At 28.1% G+C, this 19,247-nt stretch overlaps 1 protein-coding gene across 2 annotated transcripts; it reads right to left on the reverse strand.

Annotated features, from left to right (window-relative positions):
• Positions 1-148: 148 nt before the first annotated feature.
• Positions 149-18,778, reverse strand: LOC135928932 (cysteine-rich motor neuron 1 protein-like). Of its 2 annotated transcripts, XM_065465383.1 has the most exons (13): positions 18,336-18,778; positions 17,491-17,679; positions 13,106-13,324; positions 12,934-13,050; positions 10,100-10,223; positions 9,001-9,134; positions 7,714-7,977; positions 7,269-7,544; positions 6,614-6,919; positions 5,535-5,816; positions 4,540-4,605; positions 1,172-1,393; positions 149-1,119 (listed from the first exon to the last, which is right to left on the reverse strand). In XM_065465383.1, the coding sequence occupies exons 1-13, from the start codon at positions 18,685-18,687 to the stop codon at positions 299-301; spliced, it is 3,372 nt and encodes a 1,123-aa protein (XP_065321455.1). In that variant the 5' UTR covers positions 18,688-18,778; the 3' UTR covers positions 149-298. The 2 variants fall into 2 exon arrangements, with proteins under 2 accessions (XP_065321455.1, XP_065321456.1); XM_065465384.1 differs by lacking the exons at positions 9,001-9,134; positions 10,100-10,223.
• Positions 18,779-19,247: the final 469 nt, after the last annotated feature.

The raw sequence follows: 19,247 nt of genomic DNA on the forward strand, positions 1-19,247 counted from the left end.
TAACGCGATTATAATTGAACTATTTATAAAAATATGTATGATAAAAAAAAATTTCCAATACTTATTTTATGTTTTTTTTGGAATTATATATTAATTTAATTTTATAACTTAAATGATATAAAGTATTATATATATTATTAATATAAAATAGATATATATATATATTATTTACGAATAAATAAATTTGAGCAAAAAAAAATATTAAATAAAACAATTGATGTTTTTTTTAAGTTTTATTTTAATGATAGCATTTTTACAATAAATATTAGTTCCTTAGGTAAAAAAAATGTTTTTTTTGTTAAATCATTTTTTCAAATGGGTATTCTTCGGAAGACTTAGGCAAAGTAGTTAAATAATAATAAGATTTATTGAACTGCATGATATTGTCGCTCAGAGTAGAATCATCATTTTTTTTATTACCTATTTCCTCGTGATCATCTCGTAGCTCATTAGCATCCATATCTTCATTCATTAATTGCAGTTTATCAATAGGTGATTCCGGTTCTGGCAAGGTTACCGATTTTTCATCCAGGAAAGGTTTGGATTCGCATTCATTCGCCATGGGAAGAGATATGTGATTATTAGCTTTATTATTGGATTTTATCGTGGCGATCAATTCTCGATTTAAATTTTCCTTGAGGATAGAACAACTCTTATTAAGTTCACCGTCTCGATATTCCGGAGGTTTCTTGAAGCAAAACGAGTTTTTAAAGAAATGAGAAGGCCAAAATAGATTATTAAGCAATGATTGGCGGTTATGGCCATCGGAGGGCGACTTTTTTTTGAGGTACTCATCCTCTTCCTCATAGACGTTGGCTATGAAATAAGGTTGTAACGTATTGGAATGTTTCTTCTTGCCACCTAGAACGTGTATTATGTAGAACGACAAGTAAATTACGAGAGCGAATAATATGACGCATAAAATTAGTGTCAGGAGGAAAGCCAATAGAAAGTATAGCCTGATGGTAGGTGCATCTTTGTTCCGTAGGAATAAACTTTCGAATAATTTATTCGCCGTCCGCGAGAAGAAGTTTAAATTGAGAGGAGTTTTGTTATAGCGATTTACTCTATAAGGATCGGTGGGATTATGATAAACATTCGAAATTGTCCCAACGTTACCTGAGTGAAAAAAAAAATATCATTTATATACGGGCAATTCTAAATTATAAACCTAAGCATACGGGACAACATTTCCCTTTTTGCAGATATGGCGTCGGACAATACTGTTTGGCGCATATTTGAGAATAACATTTGATTTTGCCAAAAGAGCATTTACATCCGGTACAAGCATCTTGCTTCCACACTGATTCGTGACCGTACGTGACATTTCGACTTTTGCAGGAGTTTTTTCTAGACGTATCGATTTTTTTCGAGGGGCTGAATGGGATTTCCTCTGATAATTTTTTTTTGATATTAAGGAAAGATATCTATGTGTCGGAGGTAGAGCCCTACAAAACAATCTTTTCGCGGACTGAGCCCAAAATTTAAATTTTTTACCCGACACTTTTTGTGAAACAATATGATTATTGAGGATATTTGTGTTTTTAATATTTATGTGTCAACGGGTTTCTGATCAGACTCCCCTTACATCTCAACCCCAGCCGGAAATAAGTCAATGTTCGAAACCCGACCCGAGGTTCGGGACGGGTTTTAAACAACCCGTGCGGACCTCTTGATCGCAGGCGTTATGCAAATCAGGGATATTTATAGCGAAAGTTTTATAATCATAAAAAACCAGATGTTGCCAGAGTCGTATCACATATAAAGTACCTACTACCACGTAAATTTTAAAGAATTTTAATACTTTTGAAGTAATGATGTATATCGTTGAATGTTATTAATTTCTTTTTTATCTGTTTTTTTTTTAAAAATTAAAATGATAAATACTAATTTCTAAACTTAATCAACCACCTTCCACCCTTAAAATAATTAATCAAGGGGCAATTCTTGAGTATAGGCATATCCTTTGCCAAGCTACTTTTTCAGTCTATAGACGTTTAAATCAGGGTTGTGCATTTGACCGGTCAAATACGTTTCGGTCAATTGACCGATATTTGACCGGCCAAATATGGTCAAATACGGTTAAATGTGGTCAAATTCAAATATATTTTTTTAAAGTTAATATTAACTTTATTTTGAATATAATAGTAAAATGAATCTATAATATTAATTTTTTAAATTCATTCAATAACTAACGTGTAGCTATCTGTATCAGAGTCTTGTTCTGATTCATATTCAATATTATCATTTTCTTTAATATTTTTTAAACAATTTTCCTGTTATCTTAGATCTTAAATCGATTTCTATTTTCATAAGAATATTAACCCAAATCGACCTATTTCTTTCTAAAGAAGAAGTAGAACTAGGAATTGTTAGTCTCTTAATGGGCAGGGTAGACAAAGTTTAATCTATTAACTTGAGGTCGGAATTGATTGTTTCTGGAAATTACTACTTTCCACATATTTTGCTATATTAAACATGCTGTTTTAGCTTCTGAAATTAATTATATCACTTAAAATATTTTGGTCATCACTACCTTGTAAAATAGCTAATTCTTGAATTATATCACACACTTCATTAATTACACTACTAGTAAGTTCTCCTCTTGATATTGTGGACCCGAAAAATAAGCAAACATTGTGATCACATGTATTTCCCTTTTTTAAACATATTTTTAATTTATTTTTCCTTTAAATTTTTTAGAGTATTTGACCGTATTTGACAGGTCAAATACTCCTCCGGTCAATTGACCGGTCAATTGACTGAATTTGACTGGTCAATTGACCGACTTGCCAACCCTGGTTTAAATGACAGGCCTAAGACTGCTTTGCTTACAAGTACGTACGGGTTTCCCACAAGCGTATGAAGGGCTCCTCAAAAAATTTCCCCAATCCCGTTTGGTGGATTTAGCGACGCTCTGCTGCTTGTCAATAATAGAAATCTTAGGAATAAAATCAGGTATTAAAATATTAAACTGCGTCGCAATTTTATCCTTGTATACAAATTTTTTTTATTGTTTTTGAGTAGTAACTCATGCCTAGTCGGAGAGTGTTTGTTTCACTAATCCAACAATACAGGGTTCGAATCCAGCGAGGACAGGATTTTTTTCTGAAACCAACTTAGTAGATTCGTGCTACAGGAGATGATATGTCAAATATCGGAAACGACCACGTGATTCTATTAATATATATATTTTTTTAAAACCAAGTAGGGTCTTATTTCATTTTAGTAAAATTGGGTCATTATTTATCACACCATATATTAACACCTTAAATTTTGACCTATTCTTAATTTGTTTTTTTTAAAAAAATGTAAAATTTCATGGTGAAATTGTTTCAAATTCAATGGATATGTATACTATCTATAAGGATGAATACGGTTATGCGGCGTCGACATGACAGGATTTTTACAGGATGCTACTCAAAAACCTATGACAAACCCCCCTAAAAAATTTTCGCCATAAATTTTAAAAAGAATAACTTAAATTATTTTAGCTCTACTACCAACTAGCAAAATATTGTGAATATAAATGGGTTATTTTTTAGATCATTAATTCAAATAAAAATCTCCTAGTTTACAATGAATGCACTATTATAGTATATTGTTTAACCCAGGCTCGTAGTCAACGGGGGTGGGAGAGAGGGCGGAGTCCCACACCGGTAGCAAGAATTTTTGAAAAAAATATAAAATGGCTTCATGGATTGTGAATTGCAAAGTATTCTATTTCAATCAAAATATTAGCAAAAAATTCATTTAAATATTTATTTCTTGCATATTTTTTAAAATTTATTTTCTTACATTTTTTTTTTAAACATTAAACATTGATAGATATAAGAAATTTTTATCAAACCAAAAAATTTTTTTTTCTCTATTATAATAACTTTGATAAATTTTCTAGAGTGTATGAAATTTTCAGATATCCAAGGAAGTTGCTGAATATAATTATTTCTGAGACTTCTTGTGCTGCAGGAAAAAAGAAACTGCAAAAAGCCTGCATGACAAGATGCATCCTTCGATATCAAGCTGTTACAGTATTTTTTGGATCTAGAAGAGGCTATTTTGTATGCCCTTGAAGAAATATCTGAATCAGCTGAAACAGATATTTCAACTGAAGCGAATACAATATTCGATTTAATATAATAGCTGAGCAAGAAATACAGTGGAAGCATCATATTTTAAAGTATATTTTATAAGATTTCCAAATATATTAAAATTACTGTATATTTTGGCAATGGTACCAATTATTACAAGCACAAATGAGAGGACCTTTTCTTCATTACAGAGAATAAAAACCTAAAAGTACGACTTGATTGAATCTCCTACCCCTTAATTCCCTCAAAAAATTGGATGCAAACTGCACTTACCCCAACCCCCGTTCTCATGTAGACTTAGCAAAACTTTGTCATTTCAAAATTTCTAAAAAATACACGATGTATAAAATTTAAATTTTAAAAAATTTCTACCATTAACATTTAGTTAAAAATAAAACTGTTTAAAAAAAGTATACATAATCCATATATAATTTAAATTAATTTTTACCTAAACAACTTGAACAGCAACCAGAGTTGGCATCAATATTTGAACCCTTCAATCTCTCCGATAAACCTTTCAAACATTTTTTTTAGCATATTATATTATTTTATTATTATATACATATCTTTGATTGTTATATTGTACCATCTCCTTTCTTGTTTCTTAATTTAGTAAGTTGATGGCTATTTAATCAATAATATTTTTAAATTTTTTAAAATTATAATTAGCTTCTTTAGTTGTAACTCCTGGGGAGATCTGTATTTTTCTGAAACTAGGATTAAAAAGCTGTAGATGGTTAATACATTTTTTGAATAATGTAATATTTCCTACCCAATTGCCATGATCATAAGATGATGTATTTTAAAAAAAATTATCATCTTTTGATTCTTTAAGTGAGGCACTAGTGTTTGCAACGGTCCGGTCCGGTCTTTTTTTTCTAAAATGGGACCGGACCGATAGACCGTTAAGTCAAATGAGACCGGACCGTGGGACCGTCGGTCCGGTCCGGTCCAGGCGGTCCGGTCCCACCTAAAAAAAATTTTTTTATAAAGCTACAAAAGTTTTATTCTGCATTTAAATTTATTAAAAATGAATAGTTAAATTACCCTATTAATATTTCAATTATATCATCAATTCATTTTTATTATATTATACACAAATGCCTAATCAAAGAAGAATATAAAAAGTAAACTATGAATATTGAATTTAATGAAACGGAAGAATATAAAAAGTAAACGATGAATTAGATATTATATAGTGTTAGGCATTAAATAATCATATTTTATATGTTCATGTACATACACATTAACTATAAAGCAATTTATAGTAAACTTTTATATTCTTTAATCGGTCTTCGGTCGGACCGGACCGGACCGTGGGACCGTGTTGTTGGACGGGACCGTCCCATAGGACCGAAAAGTCTAATAAGACCGGACTGGACCGGACCGTTGCAAACACTATGAGGCACTATTTTAATTTATTATTCAAGCATAATATTATACTCTTGTCATTTTTCTGAGGAAAATTGCAGGGAGCAGGAGGGCAATTATCAACGGAGCAAAAGACTAACCTGTACCGTTGGCTGCATGTGCAAAGGATGCATTTATCTACCCACCAAGAATCGTAGGAATTAGAGATCAACTCCCTTTCATAAGGGAATGTTTTAGGGAGAGTCCAATTGTTTTCTGTCCTTATCCTGTCAGGGGGTATAAATGCTTTATCGATATATTTCTCTTCGCCGTCGCATATAGTGTAGTTTGAATATGGAATTGGTTTATCTGAATCTATGTATAATTTTGTATTTTTTAAAAAATTAGATTTTTTTTTTTTTTGGGGGGGGGGGGTAAACTAAAGGTTATTTACGCTATATCCTGATACAACTTATTGAATTCCCTCCACAATAGTTGTTGAAATTCTAAGGTGCAATTCAGTTTTTGGATAAGTATATTTAAAAATATTGTGAACATATACCACGCAGAGTTTGAAAAAAAAATCTTCAAAAAGTTATTGAGCAAAAATCATTTTTTTTAAAAGGAGAGAGATTTTTGTTCAAATATTACCTAAAAATCCAAAGTCTTTGTAATTTTCTTACTCAAAAAATTTTTTCAAGGTAAAATCAATTTTTCAAACTCTGATGCCATTATTAAATTCTTATTTTGCTAAAAGAACGGCTATCAACATACCATAAGTGCTAAATATAGGACATTATACATTTTGTTAAATGTGTTAGACTTTCGTAAAATTTAGAGTAATCCGCTATTGCCCTAAAGCTAAGTGAATCTAGACTAGACCATGGTTAATTAAAAGGAAACTAATAAAACCCTGAAGCCCTAAAACTTAAAAGAGGGCATTATATTAAAGATGCTCAATGATAAATCACTATAAAATGAAATGTAGTATAAAATTTTTTTAAAATATTATTCATCAAAATGTTGTTTATTTTAGAGATATGCTACTGCGTTTATAAAGAATGATTGATAAATTAAACGAATAATACATAAACGCCTTTATTGATTGCACAATAACAGCAAATGGTAAACACTTTTAAAAAACATATTGGGATGTATGAACAAAAGTATACCTTTGCATCGCGGGCAGCAATCTCCTTTATCAAAATACGGTTTTTCACATTTGGGTATAGAACAAGAAATTAAGGTACACATTGTTACGCCGTCCATGCAATAACAGATCCTACAATCCTCCTTCCAAGTCTCTTCGGATGCAAAGTACAAGTTTAAGGTACTAGAAAAACAATGGAAATTTGGCGGGGAAATTTTTGAAGAATCGTTTACGCTGTTGTTATGAGGGTAAAGCAGTATTTCCAATTCTTCGTTTGTTAATAACCCTGGTACAGGGGCTACCTTTGACATGGTTACATTGAACATATCTTTTTTGGGGGGTTTTAAAAATTAATAATCATAAATATATATTTCCTTCACTCTATAAAGAAACGAATTTTTTTTAAAATAAAATTTTTAAAACTATGATAGCAGAAAAACATTAGTTTACTTAAAGCAGAGTTTGATAAAAATTTTCAAAAAATCTTTTAACATTTTTATTTTGATTTTATCTTGAAAAATTTTCAATGCATGAAAATTATAAAAGGTTTACTTATATAAGATTTTGGCATTCTTTTTAGTTAAAAAAAAAAATTTTTGCTCAAAAAAAGTTCTTTGAAAATTATTTTTTTCAATCTCTGCTTTAAAGTTAAATTTTTTTTCTGAAGCGCGTCATACTAAAGGTATCATTTAGGCATAATGGGCAGCATATCCCCGCTACTGACACTATATCATTTGCGGAACAATGTTTAGGATGGGAACACATCTGAGAAGTGCACTCTACCTTCCCTCCTTCCATGCATACACATATCTCGCAATCATTCTCTTTCCACGTTTCCTTGATCCGGTAAGTCAGCCCATTCTCCAAAGTGCAAATATTGTCATACATAATGCCGTTATTTTTGGTGAATTTGATATATTCTAAAGATACACTGGGAGTAATATTTTGGCTTTCTGGGGGTTTGGTTTGTATATAAATAATTTAAAAAAATTTTTTTTTAAAGTATTTATGTAGGTAGCCCATCTTTTTACTTTTCTTCAAAAAATTAATTAACTAAAAAATTGATTTTTTGTATCTATATATCATATTTATATTTGAAATTTATATACCCAATATCTTTACCTTTGTTGCAATGGGAACAACAACTAGTTAAATTTCCTCCACCTCGGATCTCGTTATGATCCTCTACATCAATACAATCACCTTTCCTTTTTCGACACTTTAGAACTCTGCAAAAGGTCAACCCAGCTTTGCAATAACATTTAACGCAATTTTCCCCGCCGGAAAACCATTCCTGGCCATCATAGTACACTTTTTGGTTGAATTTGCAACTAGTTTTGGTATCCTTCTCTTCTATTTTTATATCTTGAGCTGGTAAAATTGTAGCTAAATTACCCATAATTAAGATATAATATAAGTTATATTTAAATAATGATTTATTAATTATTTTAAAATCAAAAATTCCCCATGATTTAATTAAACAAAACATAGCTCAAACACTGACTAATTAATTTGGAGATTAACCCTTTAAGATTCGTTTATAGTTTAAAATTGTTGGAACTTATGAGATAACTTTGGTTAATTTAATTAAACTTCTTTCCTTTTCTTAAATAGTTATCGGCTGGCTTAATGGTAAGTATTTCAAAATTAAATTTTAATATGCATAGAGTTTATTTTACCGCAAAGCAATTTAAAATAAAAGCCATACTTAACTAATTTTAGTTTTAGAGCAAAAATAAATATAGCAATTTTATAAGCTGATTTAAATTTCTCTCTAAGTTTGATATTATGTTGTAGTGATTTAGTTAAATCCTTAGAACTAAATCATTTTTTTTTTAAATCTTGAAAGGCGTGATTATGCCAAAATCGATTCCAATTTGTATAAAGTATCTACCCGGCGAATATCATACAATTATGTGGCATTAATTGAATCTATCCTTATTTTTTTTTACAGATCGATTGGTCGTAAAGATTTTAAAAAAATAGACAAAATAGTTTTGGCAAAATTATTTAAAATTCATAGGGTGGGTACTATGTACATATTGATTGGCACGAGATCTTTCAAAATTAAAAAATGCAGCACACTAAAAAAAAACATTTATATAATATAAATAAATAAAAAAAACCCAAAATAATTTTTTTTTTAAAGTAACATATTCAGAGGCCAGTAATAAGTGTATCCTAAAGATCTCTAATAAAATTTATAGAAAATAATAGCTAATAGTGCCTCACCCCCCCCCCCCCCCACACCACCTCCATTTCCATCTTTAGCAAAATCTTAGCAACCATCAATTGATCATATTTATGAATTCCGCACACCCTTACTCTCATATTAGATCTTGGAAATAAGGGGGGATGGGGGGTGGTAAAAAGAAAATAAACATAATATATTTTAAATATTAATATAACTAATTTTTCTGCATTCGTAAAAATCACAACATGTTCCAGGAATACCATTGCTCAACTTTATCAATTCTGGCCACTCTCCATTTCTACAAATGGTACTACCTGTTGGTTCGCATAATTCTTTCAAACATTGACAACTGTTGATTAAACATTATTTTTATTTTATTTTTTAAAAAAGAACGATTTTACCCCTGAGCTGTAAAATTGTCAAATCTTTATTAATTAACTAGCACAGAAATCATAAAGATTAAATTGTTTCTCATATTACCGCTTTCTTTCTTTCTTTCTTTTTCTCCTTCCTTCCTTCGAAAATCATTTCCAAAATAAAGTATACACGGAAATTTTTTTTTAGAATGACCAAATATTCAAAATACGGGAAGGTCGTTAATTTCAAAAAATTTGGGAAATGTTGGTAAAATTATCATATAATTTATAGATTCAGGACAAGGCCTTATTTTTTTTTATTAAGAAATATATATTTTTTTTTAAATTAGGGACCTAGTTGAAAAAATGGATAATTTTTAAAATCCGGGTCCGACATAAATTTTCCAAACTATTATTTGTAAATGATCAAATCTAATTTAAAATTTTGTTAAATGAAGTGATTGGTAAAAGGTAAATAAAAAAAAAAAAATTAAGAAAATGTCAATGACATATAATAATACCTATGACGATGCATCCATTAAAAGAGCTGAGGACGCCATTTTGGTTATACGTATCATTATTAAAAATTTTAAACGAGATGCCAATTTATTTCTATATCTCATGCAAACTTTATTAAAGAATTGCCTGATCATCGAGATAATAAGGAAGCAAGTTATCAATTTAATATTAGTTTTTAAGATGAGAATAATTACTATCTGGGTTACCAAAATGGCGGATCCAGCTGATTTCCATTCAACGATGCTTTCAAATGCATATAATAAATGCATTGCCAGTCTAGGTGTTATAATATGTCATTGGAAAATGTGGATAAATTATAAAATATATTATCAAAAGAGTTTTATATTTATGTTTGATTATGTTTACAAAAAGTGTATATTTATTTTTTGTTTTTAAAAAAATAATATTTTTTTTTTTTCTTTTAATATTTTGATTTTACCCTTGTGGAACAGAACAACAATATTTGGGCTCAAAAATGTTGGGCAAAGCTATACTATCCCCGGAACAGGAGAAATTCCTCTCTTCGTTCGGACAAATAGTTTCATAGCAAACATCTTTTTCGTCTAAATTTGATTAAAATTTATTTATTTCCGGTTCTATATTAATTTTGAATAAAAAATATTTCTTTTAGCTTTTAATGTTACAATTTAAAATATAAACGGGTTTTGATGTTGTTTTTGCTTAAGAAATCCGAATTTTAAGGGTTTGCAGTTACAGTTTTAAGTAATCATAACAATTAACTTCGCCTTGAAAGAAATGGTAAAGAAATTGAATTAAGAGCGGAAACTGATTTATGAAAGACGAATAATTCCCCTCTCTCCACTAATTTGGCATTAAAATTTAACATAATATATCCAAATAGGAATATATAGATGGTTCAAAATATTAGCGCTAAATATTGATTACTCTCTATTATCTACATATTGCTAGACCTGTGCGCCGGTGTAAAAATGCAGCGGCGTTTCATGCCGATTTTCACGCCGTCGTTTATATCGGCGTGAGTTACTTTAAAAAAAAACTATTTTCCATTTTTTTTGATTAATTTTTGTTTTTAAAATTTTATGAACACATAAATTTACTCATTTATTAGAGTTATCTATCTTTTAAATTAAAGTTTATTTTTCTATGACCAATATGATACATTGAATTAAATTCATAAAACTAGAGTTATCATTTATAAAAATTATTTTATTAAAATTGTAAGGACATAATGAGAATCTTCTTGAGTTTAGGTTAGACCAGCTAAAGAAAATAGGCGCTCACTGTAGGTGTTAGTGGCTGGAACACATAATATTTTTTTTAGCGAAAACGGAAATCTAGGCAGCTCCAAACTTTTCTGTTAACGAACTGGTGAAGATAAAGGAGAAAATAATAAGTAACATTCTTGTTGCAAATCATTCATGATATAGTGGACTATTAAATGAATATTTATTTACTAATTTTATGCAACATGAAAATCAAACATCTCATTAGTATTTATCTATTTGATCCATATCGATGTAAGGCAATAGCGCGGTAGCTTAATTGCTTAAAAATTGAACAGGAGTAAAATATATTTCCTAAAGATAAGGGTTCACTATATTCATCTTTTGTATCTAGAATCTACAGGTGCAGTCAATACCTTGTAAACAATATATCCCAAAAATATTAAATACCTGAAGATCAGTAATTGGAAATCCATGATTCAATTTATTGGAAAATATTTGTTTAAGGAAAGATGTATCAATATTATTATTCCATTAATAACCATGAGGGGATTAGCTATTTCATTGCGAAATAATATAGCCAAGTATTTGGTGCATTCTTTTTGAGATGATAAAATATCGACGATATCTTTGGATACTAGGAGTTTGAATAGATCTTTCATTAAATCCTAATCAGAACTAAACAATTTATTGTCGTGTTCTTCCATTCTTTTTAACTATTAATTGGGGATTTATTAGTGCCACTCACACTTTCGTACAACAGTAAAATGTTATATCAATGTGTAAGTACATTTAATTTTAAAGTTTCATGATATTTGTCATGTAATTATCGTAATTATCTGGTTCAAAACTCTTCTATGAAAAGATCTTCATCATCCAGATCTAATATATCTGATATAAGAACGCCTCTAAAAATTTGCTGTTTCTCTGAATTAATTAAATCATCGAGATCGAAGGCCTTAAATCTTATTGCAACTGTAACTTTGATTTTTTAAATAAAATTTTCAATTCTATTTTCTTTATTCTATCCACTGTTACTTGATTTATAATCCGTGCCAATGTGATGCTCATATTCTCCTCATCAGACACGTCTCTCAACATAGTTTACCTCCGATATAAAATTATTTTCTTAGACCTTAAATTGAACATTATTCAACTTTATCTATTTCTAAAATAATTGTTTACACAGTATGTTTTTTTGATTGCTGCATGATGGGTTGTCATAGTATAATATTTCAATATTGAACATATCATCTTTGGCGTACATAATTATATTATAACAAATAAGACACTTTTCTTTTAACTGCTTAAAAATAATTAAATTATGAAACATTTCCATAAAATTTAATATTAAATTTATAAAGAAAAATTTATATTATATATGATATAAAAATTAATGCATAATATAATTAATATTACAAAAGTGAGACCGAACATGTTAAGGGAATCTTCCAAAAAAAGGAATATATTTATTTAAAAAATTTCGCAAGTAAATTTCCCTAACATTTTGTTTTTCAAATATTCAAAAAATATTCTTTTATTTGACCGCTTTTATAAAAAATACCAGTTAATAAACCACTTCCGGTCACAATATGGAGGTTAAAATCAAACCTAATTAGTTGAAGAGGCGACATTATATATATTTTTTAAAGTCACTATATCTCCGTAAATTGTATGATTTGATTTTAAAGAAAAGGTTAAATACATCAAATTATATTTTAAAAAATCATTTTGAAGTTTTTTAATATATCATTTATAAACTATAAAAAAAAATTGATATTATATGAGAGCGTTTTATATTTAAATATTTTGCCGACATGTTTTTAATTAACGCCATCTACAAAATCATTTAATATCGTTAGTTTTACAGATGTGTCTACTATATAAAAGATTTTTAATTGCGCTCTTTATTATCTAAAATTAATCTTTTAGAAAGAATTTTTTTTTTGTTCGAGACGAGCAGTAAAATAAATAATTTAAATCTACCTCATTCCAATATATCGAAAATTCTAAATGATCTCCTCAGTTATATATTGCTATTAATATTTAATAATTATCGAATAAAAACCTTTAGTAAAATTGCTTTCTTCTTTGAAGAGTTCGTAAATGGGAAGACACTCGAATACTGGACAACATTTTCCTGGGTGTTCAGTGTACCCCGGCCTTAATTGAACCGTTTTATAACCTATGTGGAAGATGATAAAATACATAAATATTACAAAAAAAAAGAGAGAATTTACCTATAAGTGATGATGATAAGCCTTCTTTTAGAATTTGCTCTAAATTTTGAGGGCACGCTTTTTGAGGGGTCAAACAAGCACTAACATTGCATTCGCAATGAACAGGAAAATTTCGAATACCATTATCGCGACTGGAGTTTAGAAATACTGGGTATGAATCTGATGGGCATTTGTGATTTGTGATGGCATCCTCATTTATGGCTCTTTTGTACCTTTCAACTTTTGTAATTTAAAATAAATTTTGGTTATTTTTTAAATTAATACATTTTTATTATAACGATGAATATAACTAATAAATTCATAACAAATTTATTATATTACATTTTAAAACATTCTAAAGTATTAACTTACTTAAACATTATTAGTGAGAACTAAAGGCGATCAGAACTGGCTAAAATAGAAATTCTTACGCTTAAATATGGTAGGTTCTATGTATATATAACTTTAAAAGTTTGTTTTTTACATCCTGTTGTGTAGAACAAATGTTAATAGTTTTTTTTTTAAAAAAACGTATCCGGCCGTCTAGCCTGAACGGGTTTGGCCGGGCTGGGTCTATTTTAAAAAAATACCGGGCCGGGTTGAGAAAATACTTTTTTATTTTTATTTCGGGTCGGGCTCTTCGGGACAAATAAAAAAATTCGTTCGGGATAGGACCGGGCAAGACAAGTTTTTTATAAATAAAATCGGATTGGGCTTTAGCAGGCCCTATGCAGATTACCTATCTCTGTTACCTCTATAAGTGGGCTGAATTTTTGAAAATGGGAAATTAATAATTCAGATTAGTATGCAAAAATAATTTCTGATCTACTCGAGAAAGAATATTGACGCGCCACTTTACAATTTGATAGTTCCTCTATTATTAGCAGTTTTCTCTAATTCTTAGTAAGCTATAAAAAAAACGGGGAAACCTAGTTTTTAGCCTAAAAACTATCACCTCAATCTCTAATTTTTCTTTGAAATTTAAGCTCTCAGCTTTGAAGAAAACGGATATAAATTAATTCGTATCTCAATGCTTGGCTTTTTCAGCACCCGCCTGTATACTTAGCGGTATTAGTCGATTTTTTTGCTATCACCCAACTATAGGCGGTCATAGTTGAGTTATTAACTATCATCTTACCTCTGTTACGTATCAATGCTAGTTAATATACAGAAAATTTAAAATTAATAATATAATATCAGAGAGTAGTTAAACTATCATCTTACTCTCTGTTACGTATCAATGCTAGTTAATATACAGAAAAATTTAAAATTAATAATATAATATCAGAGACCTACCCCGATCGGATTCGCATAGTATTATCTAAAAAATCTGGCCTTGGAGCCTATTCCTTTTTTTCTTTAAATGCATTAAAAAACCACGTGATGGATCATTAAGCATTCTTTGTTCGCTTCCCATATTCCTAATCTTATATAAAATGGCGAATAATTTTTAAAAATCTGGCAAATTTTTTTTAAATGAGGAAGGAAAAACAAAATAGAGAAGCCATAAAACAATTTTTTTATAGACATACCAAAAAATAATAATAAAATAAACTGAAAGTCATTAAGCACAAAAAACACCTTTTTACATATTATGCAACAGGTTCTCCTTTTATACGAAAATAGTAGTGTCAAAAACAAAATTATACCTAAAAAATTAAGAAAAAATACAAATATTTAAAATTATTCAAATAATTTTATATTTTTAATATGTAAATGAGAAGACATAAATATTATTTTCGCGAAAAAAAATTTACAAGACATTAAAGAAAAGGCCTGAACTCAAAAAATTTAATTCAAAAATGTGATAAATAATATTTCTAAAAAAAAGTGAAGGGGGAAAAAATTGACGTCGTAAAATTGGCTAAGCCTTTAGGTATGTTTGGGAGCCGACAAAATTGGGGATAATTTTGTTAAAACTTAATGAGTGGATGATAAATATAGCTTGGGGTCGTTGTTTAGCAAAGTTTTATTTGATCCCCCCCCCCTCCTTTTTTTAAGAGTTCCATTATACCCCCCAAATCATGCCCTGTTCCATATCTATTACATACAAATCCAGTACACGACAGAAAGAAGAAAAAAAAGAGTTCAGAAATATAGGTTCCGTCAGGAATTGAGCCGGCAAAACAGGGTATATGTTTAGATGCATCAATCTAGCCCTTACCCATCAGTATAGTGGCATAGTTTTTTTATTTAAATTATATAGATATGACTACGAGATTTAATATTTAATGAAAGAATAGCCACAGGTTACAAATGGTTCTATGATTGGTTTAGTATATTTCAGATATATGGTTCGACCCATCGAGGACCGAATTATTATCATTTTAAAAAAAATCCGAAAATAAAATTATTAATATGTTGTCAAATAAATATATAGAATGTAAATCATTTTAAAATGAACATAATTTTTAAAAAAAAGAATTCTGCTTAAAAATGGGAAATTAAAACCTTGTCATTGTCAGGCTTAAACTTTGACATGTGCTTAATCACTGATTTTCTTTCAAGAATTTATTATACTTAGCGGCTAAAATGTTATATTTATGATCTCGGTAGAAATAGTATTTAAACATTTAGTTTGGTCATCTCCTCGCTTAAAATATAACATTTTTAATATTTTGATCCGATAATTTTAGTTAAAATTTTAGTCGGCTAAATAATATTCATACAAAATTTGGTGTATTTTTGTTTATTATACATTTTGAGATATATTATTAATATGCTGATTTTCAATACGTATCATTTTTAGGCAAAAAAACGTTCTTTTATAATGTTTTAATTATGATATATGATACGACCAAGACCATACCAGCTCGTTCTATCGTTTTATATAGCATAAAATTTTAAGATAGCAAGCCAAAAATCTAACGTTGTCAAATATCATTTCCAAGAATTTTGATATTTTGCGTGTTTGTAATTTAAAATTTTATCTTCAAATGTAATGATTATATTTTATAATATATTTTGAAACTATTCTGTATGATTTATAACTCTATATTTTTATCTTTTTTATATAATAGCTAGAAAACTCTCAATTTTTCAAACTTTCAAAAATGGCTTTAGCCTGAAAAAAAAATATATGCTATTGTTTATTCGGTGTTTAAATATTTTTTAATTTAGAGGATAAAAAAATTTAGATGGTATCCTGGTGTCTTATTTTTAAATTGTCATCTGTTTAGCCGACTATATAGCTGATTTACGTAAAGGATCATTTGTTTGTTAGCAATATAATATTTATTTAATCTAACAAAACTTACAGCAAACCAAAAGAGTGTTCTAATTCAAAATATGTTTAACCTGGTTGTACTAAACAGAAATATGTTTTATAAATAAGACGGACCGAGACATGGCATTATGTCTTTTATTATCATAGGATCAACTTTAAAAAGAATAATAGAGAGTAGAGTTAGATTAAATAATATATTATGGGTTATAAATATATAAAGTATATAAAACAAAATTTATGTATCGAAATATTATCACATTTAATTTAATTCGGCATCCAACCTAACCTATTTCAGTACATTTAGATTTCCCCTTCCCATGTTCAACTCAGGGTTATTGCCAGAATATCATATTCTATAAGCTATCTAGATATTTGAAGTCAGAGAAAATTTTTAAAGCTTAATAGCTTGTTTTTAAAAAGATGGTATGGGTTTGATTTGAATTTATTTTTGGATTTTGGGATATAATTCATTTTCACTCCTATATATAAATGGTGGATTTTCTATAGCAAATTCGTATAAACTTTATGTTTATTATTTTTACAATAAATTTGTTTAATTGATAATATAAAACACATTATTTCCGTAGAAAAACATATTTTAAATACATTATCTTAACGATGAAATTATTTCTATAACACAACATAAACCGTTTTTTTTTAAATTTTTTTATATATATATTAAAACCCAGAAAAAAACGTTAATGCTCGATAAAATTAGCTTTAAATTTAAAATTTAATTCTTAAAATAGTTCAAAAATTTAATAATAATACATCTCCTTTGTGCACATCATCAATTCATCCATCAGCTTTTAATGATTATTTACATATTTTTTTTTCAAATATAAAATATCTTTTTGAAGTATAAATTTAGTACTAATTAAATTTCATTTTCGAACTAAAACTGTTAGTTTTTATTGTTACCTCCCCTCCAAAAAAAATATTATTTAAAAATTATAATTACTGTTTTCTTTAGATATTTATGGTTTTTTTCTTATATGTAAAAGTTTGATAATTTATGAGCTTTTGAATTTATATTGGTTAATCGAAAAATAAATCATTTTAAATTGATATTTTCTTGCTTATCTTTCTTTCTGTCTTTCTTTCAAATATCGATATACCTGTTTTCTAAGGTTATTTTAGTAATTAATAATTAATATTTTAAAATATTTGTTTTTTTTACTATGATTAAAATCGGAATTGAAGGAATTCAGTGAATCCTGGCATTCTTCGAGATCACGGAATGGAAATAGAACGTCATATTTATCGCAAATCCTTATGGATTGGCACAAGCATAAGCCGCCGATAATTTTGCATCCTGAATAATTCCTATAGTTATACTCCACTGGACACAATAGGTTGTTGAGCGATTCTTACCATTTTAAAATGAAGGATTTTAATTTTTTTTTAAAAAACCTGATTTTTATTAATATTTATTGGGGAAAAAAATATAAAAATTAATTTAATATTAAAAAATTTGAACCGCAAATTTGTAAAATTTTATATAGAGAGTTGTTTATTTTATTTAAGGTGTGAAAGAAACGTAAACTACAAGGTGTTTAAATTATCTTATTTTTTTTAAATTTAAACCAGGTATGATATGGTAAATGATTTCCACATAGCAAAATAGAAAGAAAATAAAAAGAATGAATGAAATATTTAAAAAAATAATGAAAATAAATAATAAAAAACAAAAAGCATTTTAAATTCTTCAAGGATTTTTCTCTCTATTCCATTCCTAAACAATTTTATAATTTTTTTTTTTTTGAAACCAGCAAATCATAAAAATGAATTACCAGTTTATTTAAGAGAAGGAAACAAAACGCATTGAAAAATATCCATGAAATTTTGATATAATATAATTTTTACGATTAATCGGTAAAAATAATTGCAATTTTATATTTTAATCTCCAAAATTTATCTAGATATTAGATAAATTTTCTTTATCTAGAAATTTATACTTCATTTATAATCAATAACGTTTAAAAAAAATTTTCTTTATCAATAATACAAAATATGTGAAATAACCTTGTTCCAAGCATAGTCCATTGTAACCGGGTTCTACAAGGCAAATTGCCTCCGAATTACATATAGCTTCACCAAAATCCTTGGAATCTACAATCGAATCGATAAAGTTATCATTTTGTGGAATCCTTTGACTGGAGTTGAAGGTAGTACAAAGGCCGGTAGTCAATTCGGCACAAGTGGCACAACAACTAATCCGGTCTCGGGTTAGGCTATAACCGGGTGGGCATTTGACAAATTTAGGGCAGCTAGTAAACATCGCTAACGGGTTTTTGCCGTAACAATTATCTGGATAAGCTTCCAAGCATTTTGGCGGGCATATAAGGATTGCGAAGAAGATAATGACCGAATTCATTGTAAGTCTTGTGAAGAATATCCAAGTATTAGGAAAAAAATACGTGTTTTTTTCCTCAAGTTCATGAAAATAATCCTTTTATATTTCTCTATATAAAAAATATATTTTTAAAAAAAATTTTTAATACAGAGATAATTCTGAGTCATTGAATTGTAATGATTTTTTTTAGGCAAAGAATATACTAAAAAACCACAAAATATTAAACTTTATTATTATAATTGAATTGTAATATTTATCTTAACCTATCCTGTAACCTGTTTAGTGTTTTTTACTAAATTTATATAATATAACATATAAATACATTTTTGATTTTAATATATAAATTTAAAAGGTATTATATAATTAAATAATAATATTTAGAGAGATGAATGATTTAATTTGATTTAATTTTTAAATATTTTAACATTATTTATTTTTTTTTCAAATTAAAAGGTAAGAGGATTAAGATAAATTGGAGTTCAAAAAAATAAAATTCTTAACATTTTTTTATTAACAGTTAATAAAGAAAAAATTTATATATTTAAAAGAAAAAATTAATTACAAAAAAAAAAGGTAAAATA

Source organism: Gordionus sp. m RMFG-2023, chromosome 4 (assembly GCF_954871325.1).
Source record: "Gordionus sp. m RMFG-2023 chromosome 4, tfGorSpeb1-WG-v2, whole genome shotgun sequence".
Taxonomy (NCBI): domain Eukaryota; kingdom Metazoa; phylum Nematomorpha; class Gordioida; order Chordodea; family Parachordodidae; genus Gordionus; species Gordionus sp. m RMFG-2023.

Bases quoted from the DNA above. Each gene is read 5' to 3' on its own strand.
- LOC135928932 (XM_065465383.1), bottom strand. From the start codon at position 18,687: ATGAATTCGGTCATTATCTTCTTCGCAATCCTTATATGCCCGCCAAAA. The intron at 7,978-9,000 runs GTTATATTAATA...TGGGTAATTTAG, and splicing joins TTACGAATGCAGAAAAATTA to CTACAATTTTACCAGCTCAA. The intron at 4,606-5,534 runs GTATAATATTAT...AATGTTTGAAAG, and splicing joins TCCTCAGAAAAATGACAAGA to GTTTATCGGAGAGATTGAAG.